This window comes from Ochotona curzoniae, unplaced genomic scaffold (assembly GCF_017591425.1).
Source record: "Ochotona curzoniae isolate NIBS_2020 unplaced genomic scaffold, NIBS_Ocur_1.0 contig_3498, whole genome shotgun sequence".
NCBI classification, from domain to species: Eukaryota; Metazoa; Chordata; class Mammalia; order Lagomorpha; family Ochotonidae; genus Ochotona; species Ochotona curzoniae.
Genome location: NW_024465885.1, coordinates 26,674,190 through 26,695,675, shown reverse-complemented (window position 1 = coordinate 26,695,675; position 21,486 = coordinate 26,674,190). Strand labels below are relative to the sequence as shown.

General features: G+C 35.6%; 1 protein-coding gene across 3 annotated transcripts in view; it reads left to right on the top strand.

The window, feature by feature from the left end:
- The window catches only part of ROBO2 (roundabout guidance receptor 2), a 576,432-nt gene that overhangs the window by 541,096 nt on the left and 13,850 nt on the right, over positions 1-21,486 (top strand). For 2 of the 3 annotated variants that reach the window (XM_040980633.1, XM_040980632.1), the window contains 2 exons: positions 7,037-7,297; positions 11,136-11,341. In XM_040980633.1, the coding sequence (XP_040836567.1) occupies positions 7,037-7,297; positions 11,136-11,341 (467 nt within the window). Of the gene's footprint in view, positions 1-7,036; positions 7,298-11,135; positions 11,342-20,861; positions 21,045-21,486 lie in introns of all 3 variants that reach the window. The other variant, XM_040980631.1, reaches the window with a different exon arrangement.

The following is a 21,486-nucleotide window of genomic DNA, read 5'->3' as shown; positions in this document are numbered from 1 at the left end:
AATTGTAGGGACCTGGGCAGTGGGTAGAACTTTAATCATCAGCTCTGATGGGAATTTAAGGGCCAGGACAATAAAAAAAGGTTCAAGCCAATGTATATCCTGGAACAAAATCTTTTTTAAGTGAGAAAAATGCCCTTTGAGAACCTTTAAATGTGACTAATATCTTTATTTTTTTCTGAAACATCTCACAAAAGTTAATTTTCTTTAATAAATTTAAGTGTTAATTGAATTTTAAACAGATTAAAAAACGGCTATTTTTCTGCTCTTTAATTCCAAAACAGCAAGGGCAAGTGAAAAGAAACATCTTTAATCTCTTCTTCTATTTTGCCATTCTTTCCTTCTCCAGGTCGATATCTTGACAATCCTTTCGTGAATCTTAAAGTACAAAATAAATGCCATTTAATTTTCACTTGGTTTTCCCTCACAAATGCTTAAGAATTAAAATTTCTGTTTATTTGGGTAGTACTTTTTTTGTTGTCTCAATTCAAGTAAATATAACACATATGTGGTCATTTTTGAAAATTTCCCTCTCTGTATTGCATACTTGAAGTCTCCAAAATGATTTTCCACACTCTAACTCTTTACATGCTCACTTCCCAATATGTCATTTGTGTTTTTTTCTGCAACGTTTCACACACATGCACACACAAGTGCACGTGCAGGGGCGCTTGAGAAAATTCTTGGAAAATAAAATCAAGACAAACTTGTTAAAATCAATTTTGAAATCCATGCCTACATGAGGTCTTCCAACGTTCCCTTGAGAATGTGTGATATATAAAAAAAATACTGTTTGTGGAGTTCAAAAATATTTTGGCACCAAAATATACTTAACCTTAATTTCATTGTGTCCACAAACTTCTAAAAGAACCCTCGCATATACTATATGTAACATGCATTTTACCGAGATAAACATATCAACAAACAGGAATAAATACACACATTGTATGCAAATAAGCAAGTACATCGTTTTTCCATGGTTTTTCTTTCTCCTAATGTACAATTTTCCCCTGGTAACATAGTGTGTATATGCATATTATAAAAAATAATTAGGTTACAGTGTGCAAAAGTTTGAAATGGGAGACTAATTTCTCTGAGCTTAAAACACATTTAGAAACATATATCTTATCTTCCTTTATGTCATGATCCTACTTTATGGTGCAAAGTTGTCTCATGTACATACTGAACAAAGAAAAATCAGAAATGCACATTCCACAAGGTAAGCTTAGTACAGTGTTAGAATTCAGAATTTAAAAAAATAAAGTAAGAATGGAAAAATAGGCTTGCAAAAAGGGGAAGAGAAAGTAGTGTTTCTTAAATCTATGCAACTGTCAAGCCTGGAACAAGATGCAAGTCGCGTATAATGGGGATACTCTCTTCCCTCTATTGACTTGAATTAAAGCAAATTTTTATACCTCCCAGTTGATTTTGGTACCCAGCAGGATAAGCAGAGGCAGTAATTTCATAAATGAAATAATATGTGTTGGTAAGATTTCTTTTGATACAAATTGATTTTTAAATGTAAAATGAAACACAATCATTTGTAAAGATTAGGGTTGGGATGCAACATTTCGAAAAGGAGGTCATGAATGTAAATGATCTGTTTATATGCTTGAAGTTGAAAGCTTCACAATTTAACCTTACTATTTTCTGGATGTAAGAATTGCAAGAACTGTAGGATTTTTACTAGTAGTAATCATTATTTTTAAAAATTAAAGATCCTGCAGCTTTGCTTTCTATAGTGACATATAGATTCTATGTGCTTTTTAACATGACCTGACAGAGAGCTGTTTGATAGTATGCTCCATGTTTGGAATAGAAGCAGCACGCTATTTTCGTTAAGGTTCTTCACATTTTCTTCATGTTTCGCTACTCCTTAAAGATACCTGATTGCATTTGAATTATTTGCCTTTTTCCTTCAGCATTGGTTTGATCTGAATGTTTGCTGAGCTCTAAACCTTGACAGAGTAGACATTATAAGTCAGAGTGTCTTTGAGTCAGTTGTGTGCTGTTGAAGGATTATGATGTTTAAATACAGATGTTCTATTGGAGTGCCTGATCCTTGGTGCAGGTGAATTGTTGTAGCAAAGTCACCAGCACCATAACAATGAAAATTGGTACCAGAATGAAGGGAAAGGGGAAGGTTTAAGACATTCCCAAGGTGAGAATAATCATAATCCTGGAAGGATTGCCTTTAGTTTTTTGTTATTGCATTAGTGCTGTTCTTAAAAGTTTATTGTTTGAGATGTTCTTGGGCCATTCCTTTTGTAAATATTTAACTAACTAATTAATTAATTATCCATGATACAGTGTTGCAATTATAGGGTATTTTTCACTCTCCCTCCTCTTGCTTCCTTCCATCCCTATCAGCTATTATTTTCCAAATGATTACAACAGCATAGTCCCTTGGTATATGTTCCAAAATTAACTTTCTGGTTTTTAATTGTAATTGTGAAACTTTCTGGCTTTAATTTCTGGTTTTTAATCGTGATGTGCTAGGCATAAGTAGAGGTAGAATATATCTATCTGTGTTATATTTATGTGTCTCATCACATGATTGCTTCTTTCTTCAGGAGTGGAGACATGTACAATAATGTAACTTTACTACCTAGTACTCTAGACTCCATTATATTGTTCATCTGTGAGAGTTATGTGCCTGTCTGTGGCTACTTACATCTATTTATGTTGTAGTTTCCTTAAGGGATGTTTTATATCGGAAACAACATATGAGATTTTGGGACTGACTTATTCCACTAAGCATGATGGCTTCCAGTAGGGACCATTTTGTTGCAAATGGTAGAATCTCATTCTTTTTTTATGACTGAGTAGTATTCCATAGAGCATAGTTTCTTTATTCATTCATCTATTGGTGAATATCCAGATTGTTTCCATGTCTTCACTAATGTGAATTGGGCTGCTATAGGGATGCATGTGACTCTCTCATTTGTTGATTTTATCTGCTTTGGGTATATTCCCCAAAGTGGGATAGCTTGGTCACATGGAGGATCAGTTGTCAGTTGCCTTGGCACTCATATGTTAACATCCATAGTGACTGTGCCAGCGTGTACTGCTGCCATCAATGGAGTAGGGTACCATTTCCTCCACATCCTGGTCAAAAGTTGTTGTTAGTAGTTTCTTATAAGTAGACCATTCACACCCAAGTTAGGTGGAACTTGAACGTAGTGTTTATTTGCATTTCCCTGATGACTAGGGAGCCTGAACACTTTTTCATATGTCTGTTAGCCAATCCAATTTTTTTTTTTGAGAAGTGTCTTTTCATCCCTTCATCTTGGGTCATTCTTACCCCTGGAAATTCCAAATATCAAATTATTATCTAAATGAAAGTATTTAATTGTAAATTCAGTAATACTGTCATAATCATAGGTGTTTTCTTTCATCAATATGTCTCTCTAAGTCTGACAAAAATGTGTCAAACTATATTAGTAGCTAGTTAATATCATGTATTTTGTTATACTGATGTGATGCTAAGAAGAATTCAATTCTAATTAAATGAAAGACAGGCGCTTTGCTTTGTTCCTGCAATTAGAGCTCAGCCCATTTGTGTGGGTGTGGAACTTTCATTGTCTTTTTTATTGGTAATTTGATATTTGTGTCTGCCCTTTAACAACTTAGTTCAGATGTAGCATTGATTTGTTTTCATTGTTACCCTTATTTGCCAGGCGAGGCAGATGATACGATGCCTCTCAGGTCCCTGACAATGTCAAAGCACACAAGCTTCTCTAGGAAAGGTTGGCCCAAAGACCTTTGCTTTGGCATTTAACAATATTTTCTGTCTTTTTTTTTTTATGTTGCTGTAAGAACAAGTTAAATTTTACTACACGGTAAGATGTCTATATGTAAATACAAAGGCAATCACAAAAGCAGAGCTTGTTTTTCGTCAAATTTATGCTCATCTTTTTTGTCCTTCTGTAGAATTTTAATGTAACCTAACTATTCAGTCTCTTGGGGTGAGTGGAGACATGATTCTTCTCCATCATATGTGCCATACCCTAAGTTATTTCAGCTATCATTTGTGTCTTTTTATTCTTCTCTTAGTGTTTTTTTTTTCTCTTTCCATTTTTTCTTCTTTTTGTCCAAATTACTTGGATAAATCCACAGAACATTCTGTTTTTTTTTTTTTTAGGTTTTTTTTTTTAACCCCACATGAATACAGTTTTCTTATTCTTGTTCTAGCTTTTCTTTTTTAAGTAAAAAGTATGCATTAGTTAGTGACAACATCTTTTCTTTCTTGAAAGGATTTTAGTTCTTAGTAGAAGTTGCAGGGAGACTGGCAGAGGCAGAGAAATAGAACTCTTTTGGTTTACTCCTCAAAGAGTAAAAAAGAAAGTATCAAAGCCAGGACTAAGTCAGCAGCCAGGAACTTTCAGGGTGCCCCTTGTAGGTACAGGAGTCAAAGGACTTTCATTATTCTCAAGTGCTTTTCCAAGCAGATTAACACTGAGTTGGCCTGGAAGTGGAGCACCCAGGTCTTGAACCAGCCCCTGTTTGGAAAGTTAACTTCAGGCAGAGGCTTTACCCACTCTGCCACCATGCATATGATATATGCTACAATGTGTCAGAATAATGTAAAAAAAAAAGTTCATATTGCTTGAATCGTCAATGCCTGAAATTATTTGAGTAAAAAGCAAATGAAGTGTAACCAATACCAAGTGTTGTCTTTGATACCTTCTTCCATGATGCATACAACATATTTTTCTTATATCCTCTTGTGTTTTTCATTCCAGTTTTATATCTCTGTTACATTGTTAGAAATAAATTCATCTTAGTTACAGAGTAGAACAATTTTAAGAAGTAATCAGTTTTACGTTTTTGAATGATTGAAAATATAAACATGTTCTTTTTTCACTCAAAGATATAGTATCTCTAGCATGACAACAATATAAGTAAGGAAAGTGTACTTATTAAATTTCTGGGACAAAAATTGTGATCTTTTGTAACAAATTTAGCAATCAATTTAATCATAGCTATCAGTGAAATATAACAGCCTGCACATTTCATACTGAAAATGGAAAGTCCTTTTGAATCATAACCCTTCATATATTTGTGTGTAATTGACTTAAAATATAGCATTTGAAATCAAATAAATATGCTAAGGAAAGAAAGCCATGTATTTTTTTTCTTTTTAAAGATTTATTTACTTTTATTGGAAGGTGAAAGACAGATTGACAGATATAAAGAGAGATGGAAAGAAAGATCTTCCATCACTGGTTCACTCACCAAATAGCCAGAATGGCAGGAGCTGAGTTGAGCCAAAGCCAGGACACTTTTCCTGGTATCCCAAGCAGGTGCAGGATCCAGAGGCTTTAGATTGTCCTCAACTGCTTTCCCAGGCCACAAGCAGGAAGTTGGATAGAAGGTGAGTGCCTGGGACATGAACCAATGCCCACATGGGATCCTGGCGTATGCAAGACGAGGACTTAGCCACTAGCCTATTGAGCTAGGCCTAGTTGAGTATTCTTATGCAGGAAACAATTTCCGTACTTTCACCTCAAATCAATACATATATTTATTACCTATGATTTGTAAAGTATTAGTCTTAGCAATGCAGAAGGAAGGCTGTGTTTCAACTGTAGGATATTTAAATAATTAAAGGAAAAGATACTGTAAACATGGAAAAAATTAGCTATTAAAATAAACTGGACAACATTTAAGGGATCCAGCACTGGAACTAATTTACATCTAAATGCAATCAGTTTCTGGGTAAATGTGCTACAACAGTGCCATGGAAGATCGGAAGAGTAATCTGTCAGTACAGTTTAATCTCCTCATGCAATCTTCATAAATAAAGATTTGAGACTTTTGCCTTTAAGTGAAAGGACTAATAGGATTAGGATATCTAGAATTGGATGAGTACAGCTGATTTAAGACAAGTTGACTCTGTAGATGAATGTATAGAAAGTAGAAATAGATAACAAAGCTACTTTTATTTTCAGCAGAACACTCTTTCTGGAATATATCAAAAGCTGTCTAAAGAGGTAGATGTCAGATTAGCTGTGTTTAATAGAAAGAATGAAGAAAAATCAATGTCTTATTGAAATCATCTCAGCGTTTTTATACATAAAATTATCAAGTAGCCATGACTGAGAAGGGAAAGACTGAAACCAGTAAAATTCATTCAGGAAAATTGGCTACAAATTTTCTAGGCAAAAGAATCCTTTCTTAAAATTAAGATTTCCAGTACGTTAAACAGTTTAAAAAGGTGAAATTTTAGAGCAATCTATGTTTTTACATTTGTGATTATTACTCACTTTAAAATCAATTCATTGGTATACAAGTTTAATTGGAGTGATTTTCTGTCTTTCTCCAGCCAAGGATTTTTTAAATGCTGTATTAAAATTATTAATATTTGTTTGAAGAATATTTTCAGATGTTTCCCTTCAGTATGAAGGTTGTTGTTTTCATTTAGAAACATTTTAATGAAATATATTTGACTTTTGTTTTCTGATGTAAACTCAAATACTAATATAAAGGGCTACATTAATTTTTTACTAAGAAAATTAAGAGAATCAAAGGTATACTGAATATATGTTTCTGATGTTCTCTTGCTCACTGACATGTCAGTCGTTTGAAATAAATAGTTGTCATGGTTTCAAACAATAATATGGAAAACCCTCCAACGTTTCCTTTCTCTATCTGGTGCATAAGAATGGACAAGAGAAGGAAGTAGTTACATCTATATGCACTAAATTCATCAATTTTGTTTAATTAGCAATTTGGTGTTTCTACATGAGCAACTTCCTTGGGAAGTTATTGCCTTTTGTAACTGTGTGGTAACAATTAGCTAAAAAGATCATTCAAGACTAAATGGTGAAGCTGAGATAACAGATCTAATTACAATTAGAAATTAGTATAACACCGAGGTGATTGACTAGGATAGCACCAACAATTTGAATAGGAAGAAATAAACTGAAAGAACATTTTAGATACGATATATGTTGTTACTGCTTATTGCCAGTATAATTTACATCTGTGGGTGGGTGCATGGATGCCAATGTGTGATCTCCTCCCTTAATTTCAGCTATGACAGTGATAGCTGGTGTCCACCATTACCAGTACAAACATACCTACATCAGGGTATGGAAGATGAACTGGAAGAAGATGATGATCGAGTCCCAACCCCTCCGGTCCGAGGTGTGGCCTCTTCTCCTGCTATTTCCTTTGGCCAGCAGTCCACGGCAACACTCACTCCATCCCCACGTGAGGAAATGCAGCCCATGCTGCAGGCCCACCTGGACGAGCTGACAAGAGCCTATCAATTTGACATAGCAAAGCAAGCATGGTAAGAGTCCTTATTAAGGGAAGTATGCTTTCAGTTATACAAAATGTTTCTTCATGCAAATTCACCAGTGTTTTTATAGAACTGTATATCCTGGTAAAGTACGTTTGTGTGACTCCTTTATCTGTTACGTAAAGACATTGACTGCAGTGATATTAAATCATTTGACCAGGTTTGTATAACTGGTTAGAGTGATGCGAAACAAGAATTCTGATCTGCTGAATTTCAAGACTAATACAGTTTAACTTTAATTAGCTTTTCCTTGAGCCTACTGCCAAAACCAGAATAAAAGATTCTTTTTAGCTTCTTCAAAGTGCCTGCAGTTACTCTGTGTGTGGTGGTGAATATGTAATTGATAAGCTTCTGCAAATTACTTAGGGTCAATGTCAGTTTTTATAAGATTCTGTAGAGTTCAACTGTGTACAGTAGAAATACCAACGGTATTAGTAAAAGCAAATGCTTGCCCTCAAACATAAATAAGAATAAATTAAAAACTCCACATTCCTTTTTTTCTAGTAATTGCAGAAGCTTTCATAAACCATAGGTTCAAATCTACTTAACTATCCAGAGAAAATGTGGCAGAAAGCCAAATTAGATATATAATTTCTCTCTTACGTGATAATTTTCTTATTCATTCTTGCAAACAATAATATTTGAGAGTCCCGGCACTTGAAAATGAAATTTCAGTCACCTCTTGATTTATACCCTGTGTTTGAAATCAGACTATATTTTCTAAAACTAGTATTTGTTATACATTCATAGAGAGGGAAAGAAAATACATATATGAGTTGATAATGAGAGATTTATATTTGAGTTGATATTGAGTTGATAATGCCATAATTCTTATTCTCAATGTTAGTTAACCATTTAAAATTTATTTTAGAATAATAGTTTTAGTTTAAAAGCAATCTGTAATAATAAAAAAAAAAAACTATTCGAACACTTCCAAACCCAGAAACATCACTTAAAGCTTGTTACAAATAGGCCATTTTCTTAGGATTAGAAGTTTCTAAAAATTTTCCTTAACATTATCAAGTGCTTTCACATAGACATTGAGAACTTATTGTTAAATAATATTATTTTGCATCCAGCTTATTCTTTTTAAACATTGCTGTGAAGTGCCATGACTCTCTCTTCAAATTCATTAAAGAAGCCAAGCATTTTATTCATTTAAAGCACAAATTCTAGCTCTTTGGCTATTCATTTTAGCTACATTTTGCAATGAGGTGAATACTCATCCGGAAGGACTAGTTGCAGTCAAAGGAAAGAAATAGTTAAAGGCATCTAAGAGAAAACATGCATGAACAAGAGTCTAGGAAACATCCAAAGACAGTTTCCAGCTTTCTACCCTCAGTGGGAGTCCTGGTCACTTTGCATGATATATGCCAGAGAATTTTACATACTCTCAAAAGTCCAGAGATTTTATCTTGGTTCGGTCACATGTTAACTATCCAGAAAGTTGACTTTAATCTTCAGCCACTGCAGAAGTAATGCCATGTGACTCAAAGCTCCTGCATTAAAAACAAAATCTTGTTTGAGTTTCTAGAGTAAACCTAGCCCTGCAGATATTCAAAGACAGGCATGAAAGTATGCCCTACAACACACTTACAATACATTCCAAAGGCTTAGAGATGGCTTTCCAGTAGTGCATGGCAAAGGCTTAGCAGCTCTTGGGTGAAGATTAAATTCTTGCCTACATATCATAGTTTATGTAAGAGTTTCTACTTGTATAATACTTAGTAAAATATTCATTTTAGCTGTTACTTTTCAGAAAGGCTTGAGTGTACTCATGAGTTATAGAGTTTTGACTTTGTACATGTGGAAAGGTTTGATTACTCTATGATGGATATTTGCTTAAGAAAAAGAAAGAAAGAAAGAAAAGAAAAAAGAAAACGCAAGCTCTTCAAACTAATCCTTTATTGACTGGGAGCATTCATAGATCCACTAGGTTCTTGGTCATTCCAACAGTCTTCCAGAATGCCAAATCTCACTGCATATGTGGGAATTTTGAGTCACATGGGGCTCACACAAAATCTCATTCCTCTAGTTTGCAAGTACCTTTCCATCAGGTTTACAGGTCAACAAATTTTAAAAACTTTAAAAAATGATTTGTAAGATCCACCTCCTAAAATTTTATTCAAATTGTTATACAATGTGCATAGCACAGTGCCTGTAAACAGAAGATATTCATAAATAGCATAACCCTCTTCCTGTGTTTTAGCTTTCCTCCTAGTTGTGAATATCTCATGGAGTGTACTTGTCATAACATTAAGGGTGTTAGCAGTGAAGTAAGACTGGGATGTTAACCTGTTCTGTCTTCCCAGTATCATTGATCCTACCATTAGAAGACAATGAATCCTATATATGATTATCAACTAAGATGCTTTTGCTCATCAGTTGTCTCACTTTGTCTAGAATTCTCTAGCAGAATTTGAGTCAGCACTAATAGCTAGATGTGTTCCTCAAAACTCAAATTTTCTATAACTGTAGATAGCAAACTTATAGTTTATTCTTTTTGTTCAATGGGCTGTGATGAATTCAAACCATAGTAATATGAAACCTCAAATTCTTGACATATTTTGCTAAGGATTTGTATCTGATGATATTGAGGTAGCTTGACAAACTAAACTTTGTCATTTTTTTTTAACATTGGAAGATCTAGAATAGTGATAAATTTTGAATTAAAGACAACTTTAAGAATGCAATTGGAAGGGAAATAGTGAAACAATTCTAGAATAATGAACTGTTTTCCAAGATCACTGCAAATGAAAATGAAGCATAATTTCATTTGTCTTTAGAAGCCAGAAAATTTGTGAAATATTTATGTATTTATTCCTTCAATATTAAGGATCAACCATTATGTATTCAGGCAAAGAAAAGACATAACGTGTTAAAGATTATAAAATATTCACTCTATTGACAATAAGAATTAAATTGCACTCGCTGAGCATTCTGTGGTTTAGAAGAATTTCCTATTACTTTCGGAATGAATGACATCTTGTTAGCCCCATTTTTGAAGCATGCTATTTTAGTTTCAACCTCACTCATTTCAATGCAGGCATGTTTTATTTATTAAGCTTAAGCCCTATTTTAAAATAAATCTGCGAGTCTTGATATCACATGCTGGGTAAACTACATAAAGTTGGTATTAGTTATTTAGAGTTGTTCCTTCATTGCCAAGATGGAATGAATGGCTATGACTTTGACAAATTTAAGGAGACTTGGGTAAGTCAGACTGATGTGCAAATCAGTAACTGGAACACTGAGTTGCTGTGTCCACTCTGAATAGAGTGCTGGTGGGAGCAACCAGTTGTCTCAACGGCAGCAGATTGTGCAGCAAGAAAGCCTGGTGGAACGGGAAGGTGCTGAAGGTTGAGGGCTTGAGGGTTTAGGTCTCCAGGTGCCATCTTTTGTTTAATGACGACTTGTAGATTTCACAGGTTATTCCGGCTGAGTTGAACTTTAGTGATAACATGGGAGAAAAATATTATTTTTGGAGAAAATTGTTATTTTTGAATAGTTATTTCTGAGAAATCTCTCTCTCTCTCTCTCTCTCTCTCTCCTATGTCCCTTTAAAGTGCTTATTTTTATGCCCAAATGCTGGGTCTGTAATTTTGTTCTCCTATTTACCACCACTAGGAGGATTTATCCATTTTCATTGCAGGGCTGTTATTTGTTGAGGCAGGTGTCCATAGCCCATTGTCTGCAGAAGTGTAAGCACGGCAAATTCTAGAATTAGTCAATGGAGAGAATGAAGACAGTATTAGTTACCAAAGCATGGCATTCGATTCTAATTGGTCCTGCTGAAGGTTAATGGAATTTTTTTTTCCTTGAATCCTAGGCACATTCAAAGCAATAATCAACCTCCGCAGCCCCCTGTTCCACCATTAGGTTATGTGTCTGGAGCCCTGATGTCTGACTTGGAAACAGATGTTCCAGATGATGATGCTGATGATGAAGAGGAAGCTTTAGAAATCCCCAGGCCACTGAGAGCACTAGACCAGACACCGGGATCCAGTATGGACAATCTGGACAGCTCTGTGACAGGTAATGCAGCAGATTTAATAGGAATAACTGACCTATTTGCAACATTAAAGTGCATTGGATATCCAATACTTTCTTATGTGAAGTTTTTTTTTTTTGCACTCTATTTCTGAAACATTTTAAATATGTTAATATTAAGCACAAAATTCAAAAAGGATTTGGAAATACTTTTGCTTTGCTGCAAAAATGATAAGAAAATTCATGAATTTTAAAAAGCTTTAGAGACATGAAAGAAAACTCAATTATATCCAGGGCTTTCATGAAGAGTTGACTCTACTAGGGAACTAAGTATATTACATTAGAAAAAAGCCTTGACTTTTAGAAACGATTATATTTTGTATATCAAGAGCAACATATAAAGTCAATGCAATCTTAAAGTGCTTCTTGATGTTTTCCTCTGTAAAGTCGTTGACTGATGAGAATAAGCCAATCTTTAGAATAAGCCTCTGTAAGGTTATATAAGCTCTTATCTTTGAGAGAATGTGAGATAAACCAGATTTTTTTTGCTGGATGCAGTAACTGATCTTCTCCTAAAAAATGCAGTTATTTTTACTATTGATTATTTTGTTTCTTCTTGCCTTCTTCACCAAACACCCAGCTTCAGTTGGTACTTTCACGAGGCATGATGGATGCATGTCCTATGCTCAGAGATTCAAATGCATAAAATTTTATTAGGAAGTCTAAACCCCAAATGTCTGCAACCACAAAGGACGGTTAAAATTGGGTCTTTCTGTTCAACCAAGTGTCTATTATTTGGCATAGAACAAAGTTGCCTCTTATGTGACAAAAAAGACAGAGCTACCAAAACCTGAAGTCAGACGTTGTTATTTCACTGTTATCTTCCCTGAAGACCACTATATGTATATATACTTTGAAGGGTATATTTTTATTATAGTCTGTTTATTTGTGTGCTTGCAATTCCATTGCTTTGATGTGTTTTACGCTGCTTGTAAGTTATGTAAACTCGATTATCTGCTTTATGATAAGAATGAAAAAGCGTGAGCACCTAACATTTTGCTCTGCATTCCTTCCTGAATTACCCAAGGTGTGATGCAGAAAACCACTTTTCAGTTAAATCTTTCCCTGGAGACTGGTGTACTTGCCATACTAATTAAGACTTTAAGACTGCAGATATGCTGTTATGATTTGAAACGCAGATCTATCTGAAGATGACAGAGCAAAAGTTAAATTGTTAAAAGCAGAAAACTGACTTATTAGTGCACCACTCTGTTAAGTGCCTTTTGCCTCAGTTTCTAGCATAATTTCCTTCAGGGTAAAATTATGCATCCTTTTGCATATTTCACTAATGGTACTGAACTCTTTTTTCATTACAAATGCAGTAAAGAATTGCACTAATACTAAAAAGAAAAAATAAATATCAGCTATAGCCTATGTAATGCCTTCAATAACTATTATGTTATCAATGGTAACATATTTGTGTATAAATTAGGAGATTGCCTATTTTGCATATTTGCATGCCCCCATGTTAGTAACATGTTAGGCTGTCTAATCTACATTTCTTCCATAGCTATTGTAATGTTCATCCCAAATGAAGCTCTTTTATTGCTAAGATAGCAAAGTCTATTTCTTATTTGAATACACTGCTTAATTACTACCATATATAAAACACTCAGTGTTTAGATATATATTATACAGTGTCTTTTTTTCCAATGAATAATACATCTCCTTAGAGAATTGTATACTGTGCAAAAGTAATCAAATGAAAACATCTTTTTTTTTCTTTCCATGCATCAATAACTTAGTGAGAAGATGTGATCAAAGACTTAGTTTGCTTTCTAGGGTAGGTGTATATGGGGAGATGTACGTAGGAAATGCCAGGCTACATAGGGGTATTGTGTGTGTCAGGTATGTGTGTTTGTGCATATGTGTGTGAGTGTAGGTAGATTTTCAGCATTTGGTGATGTTTAAGCCTGGAGAGTGTTGTGTATGTAGACAGTATATGTATCTGTGTGTATTTGTATACAGGGAGTGTGAGTGTAAGCATGTAATGGGTATGACCCTGTATATACTGTAGAAATTTTGAATAGGGGTTATATGTGTATCATTATAGGTAAGGTTGTATGTATATGTGGGGAGTAGGTGTATGCAGGTGTCTGTGTAACAAAGCGTAGTTGGGCTGATCCACATTACTGAATGCAGTTGACATTCAAGCAGACACTATTCCACTTGGCTTTGGTTTTAATGTGATCTTTTCCCATGGAGAGGATTCTGATCTGACCAAAAGGTTCCTTTGATTTTTAAATTTGTTGGCAGTATGAGTAAATTGTCATTATTTCCACTTGGAATTTCCTGGTATGTATTTACATTTTTGTTAAACTCATGGCCACTTTACTAGATGGAAATGACAGATATAGTCCATTTCCTGAAGCTCCAAAGCCCACCAGAATGACAGATGATAAATGACATGGGGAAGACCTCATAAGCCTGTCTCTAGAGTATATAGGGCTCTGCTTGTCTATGCTGTACTCCACAGCTGCCAGATTAGATGGCAACAATCAACACTTTAAAGAGCACGCTTTAATAAATATGTAAGCACATTCATTACACATGCTTCTGTACCACTTAAACAATTTGTAAAGAACTTACTAAATTGTGAAACAATGGCTCATGAATGAAAAAAAAACAAGATAGGAAAGTATCAGTAGTTCAGTATCTTATAAACTCAATGAGCAAAAATATGTACTTACAAATATACTACATTATGCATTTAATCCCATTGAAATGGCAAGAAATTTAGTAATAATAGTAATAATAGTAGTAATAATAATCATAATGGCAAAATAGAAATAGCTAGAAAACAAATAGTTCCTGCTTATTGTGTATCTCCCTTCTAGGCAGTGTAGCCTAGTATGATAAAAATAAGTATATATTTTTAATCTTTAAATGTTTCTTGGAAAACAAAAACAAGGAATTAATGATAGAGATGGCAAAATCTAAAATATTAACTTCTGGCACTTTATCCAAAAGTTTTCTAACCCTTCTTCCAACATATTAAACTGATTTAATTCTCAAAATGCTACTCCTGTGATCACTCTCATATTGTAGATAAAGGAATTTTGTCACAAAGAAGTTTAAAAGTCTATTTAAGATACTTATCAGAACAAAACAGAAGCACTATAAAATTAATTAATTAATTAATTAATTAATTAATTCATATCATAATCTGTTTTGAAAGATTTATTTGTGCTTGAAAACTAAAGTTACAGAGAGAGGTTTTCCCTCCACTGGTTTACTCCCCCCAAGTGACTGCAAGTAGAAGAGCTGAGGAAATCTGCAGCCAGGAGGCTGGAGTTTCCTCCAGGTCTACCCACCTGCTGGGGCCCAAGACATGGGCCATCCTCTGCTGCCTTCCCAGGCCAGTAGCAGGATCAGAAGTGGAGCACCCACAGGGACGCTGGCGCCACAGACAGAAGCTTAGCCTACTTCTCCCCCCATTTTTAAAAGATTTATTTTTATTTGAAAAGCAGAGGTAAAGAGAGAAGGAGAGACAATTAATTGCATTCTAACAATAAATTATTATGACTTCTGCCCAGAAGTGCCCGCCTTTCTTAACAATCTCTGGAACTAGTGCTTTTAATGATAAAGTAATCTGGTCTGTTATTCAAAATATGAATCTGTATGCATCAATACAAATGAGAAATACATATTTATGTCAACACAGTATATAATTCATTTCTGAAAATAGTAGTCATATCCACTTTGAAATTAATGAAGATATAAGTATTAATTTTTTAGCTGTGACTTTTATCAATTCCTTCATATTTAGTTCTATGTTCAGTTATGGTGATCTAGGTTAACAAAATTCTACTCTGTTAGCACTTTTAGCATTAAGTCTCATTTTTTCAAGCGTCTTTATTTTAAGCTACCCTAACAATGGACACCTATTTGATTCTAATAGACTACCTAAATGTTTTTGTCACAGCATAGCACATTCCGTTTGGGGCCAGAAATCCAACCTAGAAAATTATTTCAGTCTTCCCATTGTGCTTGACATGTTTCTTTCTAAATGCCAGGCACACAGTCTTAGGGAAAAAAAGGGAGGAGAAAATAGTCAATAATTCTTGCTGTACCGTCCATGGTGGGAGTCAAGGGTAAGTGTTTGCTGAAAGTAATGACACCACCAGGAAAAAGAACACAGAAGGCAAGAAGAGAGAGGGCAGGGGATGCACGCACTAGCCACTTGCTCAGAATCCTCGCTGCCTCAACGATCACAGAGGTGAGGCTGAGAATAATTGCTGCCAAGTGAAACGAATCAAAGTTCCCTTGACTGCCAGATCCCACGTGAACACCACAGCAGAAAGGAAATCATGGCTGCAATATTATCTACTTTATGTGTTCAGAGGTCTTACTGGACTCCCACACCACAACAGCCTGAAAACAGTAAAACTTGGCAATCCTACCACTGCCTTAGACAGCCCTAAGTCGGAGCCTTCCACACCAAAAAGGAAAAAAAAAAAAAAAAACCCAAAACAAGACGTGAAACTTTGCTTCTGTGCAAGCATCTAATTAATAAGGGAAATTTCAAGGATGATGCTAAGATGATTTAATCATTTCTAGGACTATCTCAATTGTGTCTTTAAGAAGAAATTAGGGCCCGGCTGCGTGGCCTAGTGGCTAAAGTCCTCGCCTTGAATGCGCAGGGATCCCATATGGACCCCGGTTCTATTCCGGCAGCTCCACTTCCCATCCAGCTCCCTGCTGGTGGCCTGGGAAAGCAGTCAAGGACAGCCCAAAGCCTTGGGAGCTTGCACCCGCGTGGGAGACCCGGAAGAGGTTCCTGGCTCCTGGCTTCAGATTGGCACAGCACCGGCCGTTCTGGTCACTTGGGGAGTGAATCATCGGATGGAAGATCTTCCTCTCTGTCTCTCCTCTTTGTATATCTGACTTTGTAATATAAATGAATAAATCTTTAAAAAAGAAGAAATTAAAAGTAAGCAGATAGTTCAAATTGGTCTACATAAAAAGGGGAATATCTGTGTTTCTTCTGAGTGAAGTAAGTCGAGAGGCATCAAATATCAGAAAGACTTCGTTTATGCTTTACTATGTCTATTTGCCTTTTTCTCTGAGAACTATGAGTAGAAGGGCTGCAGAGTCAATATTTTTGATTGAAAGAGTTCTAATCTTACAGATTGGGAAAGTTTTTCTACACCTACACAGAGGTCAATATTTAGATTGATTTGTCCGAAGGCATTTTTAGTTGCAGATTGTACTTAACAGGTGGTTAGATAAATAGCACTGAATAAGAAGGTTTCCTAGATTAAATATTGGCTGAAAAAATTGGGGGACAGCTAGTTTTTGTATCTCATAAAAATGGTAATGCAGCAATTAGCAGGGTCATATTGTAAAGCCCAGGCTTAATGGATCTAAGGATCAGCATTCATCAGCAAGGAAGGATTTAGCATAAATGACATGTAAATGAATTGATGACTGATCATACATTAATTTTAGTGCTGAAGATGTAATAGAGACACAGCAAGATGCCACTTCATCATGCTCTTTTACTGCTCAGTAACATTTCCACAACAACTTAATGTCTTGTGTGCAGTTCTTTAACAGCTTGAATAAATTTAGATCGGTTTTGTCCTTATGGCAATTTTAAACCTGAGAATTTTGGAAACATTAAGCATTGAAACATAAATAAATTTGACTATATGACATAAATGCATTTTTCATTAAATGTTTAAATACGTATTGAGTGTGCTCAGAGCTATAACTTGTCTGAAGGATGTGCCTTATGAATAATTTCTAAAGCCTCTAGCTGAGCTGCTTTTGCCTGCAATTCCTTTTTCACTTTTGTGTTGTGTTTATATTTATGAAAGGCAGCCAATGAGCACAAATGGCTTGTGGCTTAACTTTTTTTTTTCTTTTTTAAAAATTATTGCCTATTACTTATTGGCCTACCAAAATTTTCGAATTATTGTTCATGATTAAAAAAAAAAAAAGAAATGTGTTTGGCACCCTAACTCAGAAAATTTGAAATAAGTTATACCAGCTTGAAGGAAGGTTATATGTTGTTTCTCTGTTTATGAAATGTATCCATATTCTTTTTATGTATTCCCCAATAATGTACCTGTGCTTTATCCCTTAGCCAAATGAAGAGGGAGTGATTTGGAAGATGCAAGATATAGGAGCAGAAAGAGAAAGTGGGATAGATAGAATAGGTGTTTCTCTCTGTCTGTGTTCCTTGCCTTCTGTCTGGACAATGAAGACAATTCCCCTTAAGGAGACACTGTCTTCCCCTTACTTGGAGGTCCCAGATTTGCCGCTGCATGCTGTGGCCAAGAATCCTCGATACATATCTCTTCCACACACAGGTCATCTGTCTTGTATCTTTGCTCCCTTCCCAGAAGAGGAGAACAAAGCATCAGGGAGCACGTGAAGAGTGGAAAGAGTATCTGTGGTCCCGGCAACAATGGTGAAGTGTTGTCTGAAAGATCAAAGACACAGACGGAGCCTAATCTGATTTACAATATGACAACTGCGTGTGGAAATCCTCAGGTGAAGGACACAGTATCATAGGGAGATAAGCAGCATATTTGGGGGAAAGTGAGACTAATTCTTTCTTAGGAGATCCTACAAGATGGCATTTCTTTAGGGGAAAAAAAAATCACAAATATCGCGAATATTCTATTGCCACCTACTGCGCATTCGTTGTCATGGACAAGACATAGCTAAATGCAATGATCCAAATTATTAAAGCATAATCAAGGTATACATCATCTGTACTTATTTTTAAAGATTTATTTTTTATTATTTTTTTCATTGGAAAGGCGGATTATACAGAGAGGAGAGACAGAGAGGAAGATCTTCCGTCCGATGATTCACTCCCCAAGTGAGCACAACGGGTCGATACTATGCCGATCCCAAGCCAGGAGCCTCTTCCAGGTCTCCCACGCAGGTGCAGGTTCCCAAGGCTTTGGGCCGTCCTTGACTGCTTTCCCAGGCCACAGGCAGGGAGCTGGAAGGGAAGCGGGGCTGCCGGGATTAGAACCGGCGCCCATATGGGATCCCGGGCGTGCAAGGCGAGGACCTTTAACCACTTGTGCCACCGCGCCGGGCCCCATCTGTACTTATTATATAAGCTATATTTCAATATATAATTCAATTCCATGCTACTGTATTATGATTGTTTTCACCCTCTTTTTGGATACTTACATCATTGATTTTCTTTTTGTCCAAATAACCAATAATTAACTAACATTGTATTCTTTTTTTAAATAATTTTCTGGGGATTTTTATGAGGACAGCCTTCCTGTAACTAAAATAAGGTCCTTGCTAGGAAGTTATACATCAAAACGAATCACACATAAAATTTACAGTGAATAAGGAAAATATTTCAGACACCTAATTCAATATGAGCATTATTGATTAGGCATCTACTATGCAATGTCTTTGTATAAGAAATATAAAAATGAATGATAGTTCAGCTCCTAAACCACTAAATTGCACTGTCTAGAAGAGTCACTGTATAAATGCAACAAAGTTTTATACAAAGAGGGACAAATACATAAGTTACTGTATTCTGTTTAGAAGATGAAGAAAAAAAGATTGACTCTCCCAAGATGAAGCTGAAGGTGAGGGAAAATTGCGGTGGTAAAGATGATGTTTTTCATTTACATGTTAGTGACTGGAAGTTGCTAAGGGAGTTGGTAGTCGTACAAGCGTCTCCAAGGAGTGTGAGCTGCTGTTGTCTGGGTGGTGCAAGGAGATTAGACTAACTGTTCATGCAACTGCTAAATTAGATGCTTGAGCACTCCACTCACCTAACTGGGACTTTGAACAGTGACTTGGCAAGCTAGGGAAGGTTTTAAACAGAGGAACAAATGTGATTAAGTGATTCTGACTGAGAATTTAGAAAATAAAAGAGAAAGAAATCATATAGGAATTTAAGAATAAAATTGGAGATTAGGCATAAAGAGATGCTTGTTGGAGGAACAGGAGTAGTCATTGACAAAGAAAAGAGCATATGGAGGAGAGTGAAGCTGAGCATGCCATGTTTCAACACCGTCCTCAGGGCTAGGGTCTCATAGTCCTTTATGACTCTTCACTGAATCGCTTTGATTTCCTCATACACTGCGGCGCTGTACTGTGAGGGTTACTGCCTCATTTCTTCCTTCATTCTGGGCTGTTGGGTGTTGACGTGCGGTTATTAACCTAGAAATGATGCTCTCAGAGGAGGTTTAGTTGGCTGGCATTATCTCGCCTTGTGGTAGTGGTCTGTGTCAAGGGAATTTGTTTGGAAAGTAAAATAAATGTATCTCTGTACTTTTGGCAAATAAAATCAAAACTCTATCTTTCTCTGTTACACTTAACACCCATTCAACTTCTAAGATTGTCCTAACCCCTTCAGTTTCGATGTTCTGTATCTTGACAGCACAAGATCCATGATGTTGTGTCTTGACACCTTGTCTAAAATTACAAATACTGCCTCATGGCAGCACTTATAACTATACTATAGTCTGTTAAAATGGGAAACGAATGAGGGAGAACCCTGGAACTTTTGACTTGTATGTCTTTATTATAAATACAGATTTACTTTCAACAGAAATCTTAAGTTAGCGTTTTGTAAACATTTTTTGCCCTTCTCACAAAATTAGGATAAGCAATACGCAGTAGATCATTTTGTCATGAATTAATGGTATTCCAACTTAAATAAATGCTACAATATTAATTTCATGAAGTTGCTAAGTTTCTAGTATGTTCTCATCTAAGCAAAAATATGATCTTGCAAATGACTTGCTACAAAATTAAGGATAAACGTATTTTCCTCGATACCCTTTTTTTATATTTTATATTTTTTATATGTATTTTTTTATACATAAAGCTTTCAATGCTTTCTTCCAGTATCATACTGCCTCTTGCAGAAAAAGTCATATGGATGCTTCTGATCTCCTTCATAAAGGTTATTTCAAAGCTATGCATTAATTTTAAAAGGAAAAATTACAGTTCTTAAAAAGAAGAAAAGGCATAATGATCATTAATTTTTGTCAAATATTTCTTCTAGGTGTATTTGACTTTGTTTATTTTGCCTATATATTTTGCTTGCAAATGTTCACTGTTACTTAATAAGTAATTTATTTTATAATATTTAAATAACTCTAGCCCTATTAAAATAGACACATGCATATACTGTGTATGTATATATAGGTTTTCACGGAGATTATTACAGAAACCAGTATAAAAGCAGGATATATGCACGCCGTTCCAATGAGTCCTAGATAGGTTTAAACACATATAATCTATTTCAATAGGTGTTCTTGTATTATATGAAATGAAAATATATGATCATAATTCTCGTGGGTTAGCTTGGGATATGGGCTTTATACTTCACTAGATGTGTTTAAAGCAAGGATGATCATTTCAGTCAATTAAAGAGTTGATGAGGAAACTTGGAGAAAGAAGCGAGGAGGTGAGACAGCCTGCTTGCTCTTAAGTGTAGTGTGTACAAGCAGTTGAGATATCCAATATATAAAACTTACTAGACAACTACATTTGTTTTTAGGTTCAATGGTAAATGGATGGGGCTCTGCATCCGATGAGGATCGTAACTTTTCTAGTCATAGATCTAGTGTAGGTAGCTCCTCAGATGGCTCCATCTTTGCCAGCGGCAGTTTTGCACAAGCACTGGTGGCAGCAGCAGATAAAGCTGGTTTTAGGCTGGATGGAACCAGTCTTACAAGAACAGGTTGGTAGCTTCCCAAGTCAACACTCTGTGCATGACAGAATCTCCTCTATTGGGCACGCACCTTTGTTTTTCTCTTGTTCTTTCTCCTTGGTGCAGCTGAACACTGGGTTTTCTTCAATATGCATGGCCACTGTCTGGACTCCCTGTTAGCAGATTTCTTCTCTGGTGCTAATTTTGCAGAGCCAAGAATGGGTTCCTATTCACCACTCACCTTCCCCTTTTCCTTTTATCTTCAGAACTCAGCTAATTAATTAGAATACGCTTCCTTTTGTATTACGACAAAGCAGCAACTAAGATTACCATTAAGTTTTCAATAACTCACACTTTGCAAAATCCTCACACAATCAATAATGTGCACAGTGATTAAAATTATTCAGCTTTTACCTTTGTTGCCTTCTTTTGCCCCATCTCTTTCTGCAAGTGCATTTTCTTGGAAGGCTTT